Source organism: Haplochromis burtoni, unplaced genomic scaffold (assembly GCF_018398535.1).
Source record: "Haplochromis burtoni strain Fernald_Lab_line unplaced genomic scaffold, NCSU_Asbu1 Contig_8, whole genome shotgun sequence".
NCBI lineage: Eukaryota > Metazoa > Chordata > Actinopteri > Cichliformes > Cichlidae > Haplochromis > Haplochromis burtoni.
In genome coordinates this window covers 4,436,530-4,440,477 of record NW_024582369.1, presented here as the reverse complement: position 1 = coordinate 4,440,477, position 3,948 = coordinate 4,436,530, and the positions used below count along the sequence as shown (strand labels likewise).

At 41.6% G+C, this 3,948-nt stretch overlaps 1 protein-coding gene across 6 annotated transcripts in view; it reads left to right on the top strand.

The window, feature by feature from the left end:
• The window catches only part of lpin1b (lipin 1b), a 25,622-nt gene extending 23,162 nt beyond the window's left edge, over positions 1-2,460 (top strand). For all 6 annotated transcript variants that reach the window (XM_042226887.1, XM_042226900.1, XM_042226891.1 and 3 more), the window contains 8 exons: positions 41-102; positions 197-335; positions 547-695; positions 1,152-1,238; positions 1,419-1,571; positions 1,667-1,781; positions 1,974-2,077; positions 2,165-2,460. In XM_042226887.1, the coding sequence (XP_042082821.1) occupies positions 41-102; positions 197-335; positions 547-695; positions 1,152-1,238; positions 1,419-1,571; positions 1,667-1,781; positions 1,974-2,077; positions 2,165-2,339 (984 nt within the window). In that variant the 3' untranslated portion in view covers positions 2,340-2,460. The remainder of the gene's footprint in view (positions 1-40; positions 103-196; positions 336-546; positions 696-1,151; positions 1,239-1,418; positions 1,572-1,666; positions 1,782-1,973; positions 2,078-2,164) is intronic.
• The last annotated feature ends 1,488 nt before the right edge of the window (positions 2,461-3,948 follow it).

The following is a 3,948-nucleotide window of genomic DNA, read 5'->3' as shown; positions in this document are numbered from 1 at the left end:
CAGATAAACACCAACCTGGCACTGTTTTTGTTACCTATAGGATTCAGCCTCTGAGCGTGGGGCCTGTTGCACTGCTGAGCAGGTTGGGAATATGACAAGCAGGTAAGAGAGCATTCCTGGCTCAAAATTGTCCTTGCTCACTTACTGAGGTTTATATTGAAGCATATAAATGCCCTGTTCACCTCTCTGATGACAGACTGAAAGAAGAGTCATCCTCTAGTGATGAGGACCACCGGGAAGCCAAGCAGAACTCTTCCCTCATACAGACAGAGCCGGTACTCACAACGGGAGGCGTGTCTTATAAGAAAACTCTCCGACTCACATCCGAGCAGCTGGTGAGCACACAAGTTAAAGCACAAGTTTGGATATGATAGAGAGATAGCTCAAACATTAAAAAAGAAGCATAAAAGAATGAGTTACCAGCTTGAGCAAGATGGCAGCAGTAAAGATCCACCTGACAAGCCCAAATGGTGCAGCTATAACACAATTCTCTTCCTTTCTGAGTGGTTTTCCATGGATTTTCACCCCCTTCACCAAATTTCCCAGCTGTCTCTTCAGTTGCAAGACGGGCCTAACGATGTCGTGTTCAGCGTCACCACTCAGTACCAGGGAACCTGTCGCTGTCAAGGCACCATCTACCTCTGGAACTGGGATGACAAGATAATTATCTCCGACATAGATGGAACCATTACCAGGTGCGTGTGTCTTGTTTTTGTTTTTTTTAATGCACAATGGAGTTTAGTTTGGACGGCAAATCTACTGGAAGTGGCTCCAGTATTAGGTTCATCTGCATGCTGTACAACTCTGTGCACAGCAGGGTTCAGTGTGATGAATAAACCCTTCACGACTATTCCATCTGTAACATTTATTCACTGCTGATTATGAGGCAATTTGTCATTCTGATCAGAAGATTAAATATGCAGCTTCTTGCAAAGGTAGCATTTAATAGAGAGCTAGCAGGTACTTTTCCAGTTATTGTAACATTTAAATCCTCTCTCAGACTAAACAGAGGATGCTTTTATATATTCCAACAATGAGAAGTATTCCAAAGGGTTTTAAATCTGGATGACCGTGACATAAAACATCATTAGATTTTTACACAAGTGCAAAAAAATGCATTTTTAATAACGCTTGCTTGTATTTGTCTCCAGGTCAGACACATTAGGTCATATCCTGCCCACACTCGGGAAAGACTGGACACACCAGGGGATTGCTCAGCTGTACCACAAAGTCAGCCAGTAAGAACTACTTTGTTAACAGTCTACTCTCAGTTTTAAAGTAAAGCATAAAGGAGATTTTATAGAAATAAAATAAAGCTCTTAAAGAAATGCTTTTACAAAGTTAAAGAAATTATTTAGTAATTTCAACTCTCTATTGACACAACTTGGTTAATATTAATCTCTTCCTCTCCACATCAGAAATGGCTACAAGTTCCTGTACTGCTCAGCCCGAGCGATCGGCATGGCTGACATGACTAGAGGTTACCTCAACTGGGTCAACGAGAGAGGCACTATGCTTCCTATGGGCCCCGTCCTCTTGAGCCCGAGCAGCCTCTTTTCAGCTCTGCACAGGTATTTCATATCACAAACGTGCATCTGTTTTTCTATATTAGCACATGAGAGGATGCAGGAGGAACTCATCGTGCAGTGCTGATTGTGTTTCACAGGGAGGTGATAGAGAAGAAGCCGGAGAAGTTCAAGGTAGAGTGTCTCACAGATATCAAGAACCTCTTCTACCCCAACAAGCAGCCGTTCTACGCAGCATTCGGCAACAGACCGACGGTAACTCACATGCGGCTCTGCAGAGCTTACAGACAGTTATATTTGCTTATAGTTTAGTCTATTTCTCACCATAAAAGTGAGTTTGGATGTTAACTGAGGGTAAATTGAAGCTTTTTAGGTATTTTTTGCACTGTTTAAGTCTAATATCCAGTATATCTAACATTAAAAATGCCCCTGTTCTTGTCTTTGTAGGATGTATACTCGTACAAAGAAGTTGGGGTGTCACTAAACAGGATTTTTACAGTGAACCCCAAAGGGGAGCTGGTGCAGGAGCACGCCAAGACCAACATCTCATCGTAAGTCCTTCACCCAGGTCCCACTGGATTGCTCTCATGGCCCTTACAGCATCACTGCATCATCTCGCTCTCCTCTCTTCTCTTCAGATACGTACGTTTGTGCGAGGTCGTTGACCACGTGTTTCCGCTGAAGGCCCGAGCGTCCTCCTCTGACTTCCCCTGCTCGGACACCTACAGCCACTTCACCTACTGGAGGGAGCAGTTCCCCCTGGTGGAGAGTCAGGAAACTACACCTCAACAGACCGCCAGCTCCAGCAGCTGACCGACTACCTCTGGCCTTTGGAGCAAGGACTGAATGATGGTGTGCTTGAGATGTAGCAGAGGGTTGGAGAATGATGTGTGCGAGTGTATAATTGTTGAGTTTTTGTTTTGTTTTTTCAACAGAAGATGGAGCACTTTATAAGTGGACAGCGGAGAGTAAAACTAGTAAACGAGTAAAGCAATCTGCTGTGAATAGTCTTAATGTACAAGATGGATATAAGCGCACTTTTATTAAAAGATGGACTTTGGGGTCATCTGACTAAAAGTATGTATGTGTAGTGAGGAATAAAATATTAGTATTTTATTCAGGCAGCTTAGTATGGATACTATTTTATAGGGAGTGTTGGCAATATATCAGTAGCTAGACTACAATGTATGGCCTAGACAGTTCTTTAACACACACTATAGCTGAATTATGGCCTCTGTTTATCATAACGAGAAAGCAGGTTACTTAAATTTGTGCCAAATAGTCAACGTGGAATTTATTTTCTTACTGTGATCATCTGCTCTGCAGGGCCAGAAGTGGTGTAAACATTTCCACATACATACATGGCTTAAATTAAAACAGTATAGTTAAACCAGCATCTTCAGTTGAATTCTACATTTGGCGTTATTTCTGCGTTTATTTATATATTTATTTAACCGATGCCATTTTTTGTCCTCTTTAGTTTACACACAGCCTTCAATCAGCATGGAAGTGCAGCTCTCCACGTGCATTTGTACTATGTAGCAACACATATGTGAGGCGACCGAGCCAGTGAGTGTCAGGACAGAAAAGCACAACACTTTAATGCATCGTCTTCCTTATTTGCGAGAGGGATTGGTGAAATATTTGTTTTTCTATTCAGAGTCTGCATGTGTTGTGGTGAGAATGTGATTTCAGTTTGTGAGGTGCAGTTTTTCGCCTTTCTGTTATAGTTCATGTAGTCTACGTTACTCTATAAGATGCAGACTGTGTAAGATGTAGCGTACACTTCTGCTACTGCTAGCAGCTAAGAGAGGTCATAGTATTTTAAGAAAAAAAGGGTCTTTATATCATATAATGCGGTCATATGAATATGTAAACAGGGACTGAGTCACTTAACAAATAAAATTGGCAGAGTATTATCAGCCTGTAGTATAGTTTCTAAGAGATGGTGTGTGTGTGTGTGTGTGTGTGTACATAATGCTTTAACAATGCTATTATTCTTTCAATGAAAGAGCTAAAGTAGCGTGAAAATGTTTTTATTTTTGCCTTAGCTGTGAACGTGATCTGCATTTTGCTCTCTTTTGAACAGTTGCTTGTAAAACTGGTGCAGTCGGACTCATAAATGACATTGGGGTAAACACTTTATGTGTGAATAGAAACAATAAAGACTCCTCTGCTTGCCTAACTCATGAGATGATCATTGTTCGGCAACAAAAAAATACATAAATAAAATGAAGATTTACAAAAATGTTCACCTTCATTTTTGTGGTTGCTCTTCATTTTGAGACTGCTCACCACTGAAGAAACTGATACCAATTGCTCTTGACTGGTGAAGCATGTTTGAGTCTGTAGCTCGAGACTGAGTGGACGGAGGGGTGGAGGCCAGGGCGAAGGTCAACCAAAAGGACTTCAGTAGTAGTAC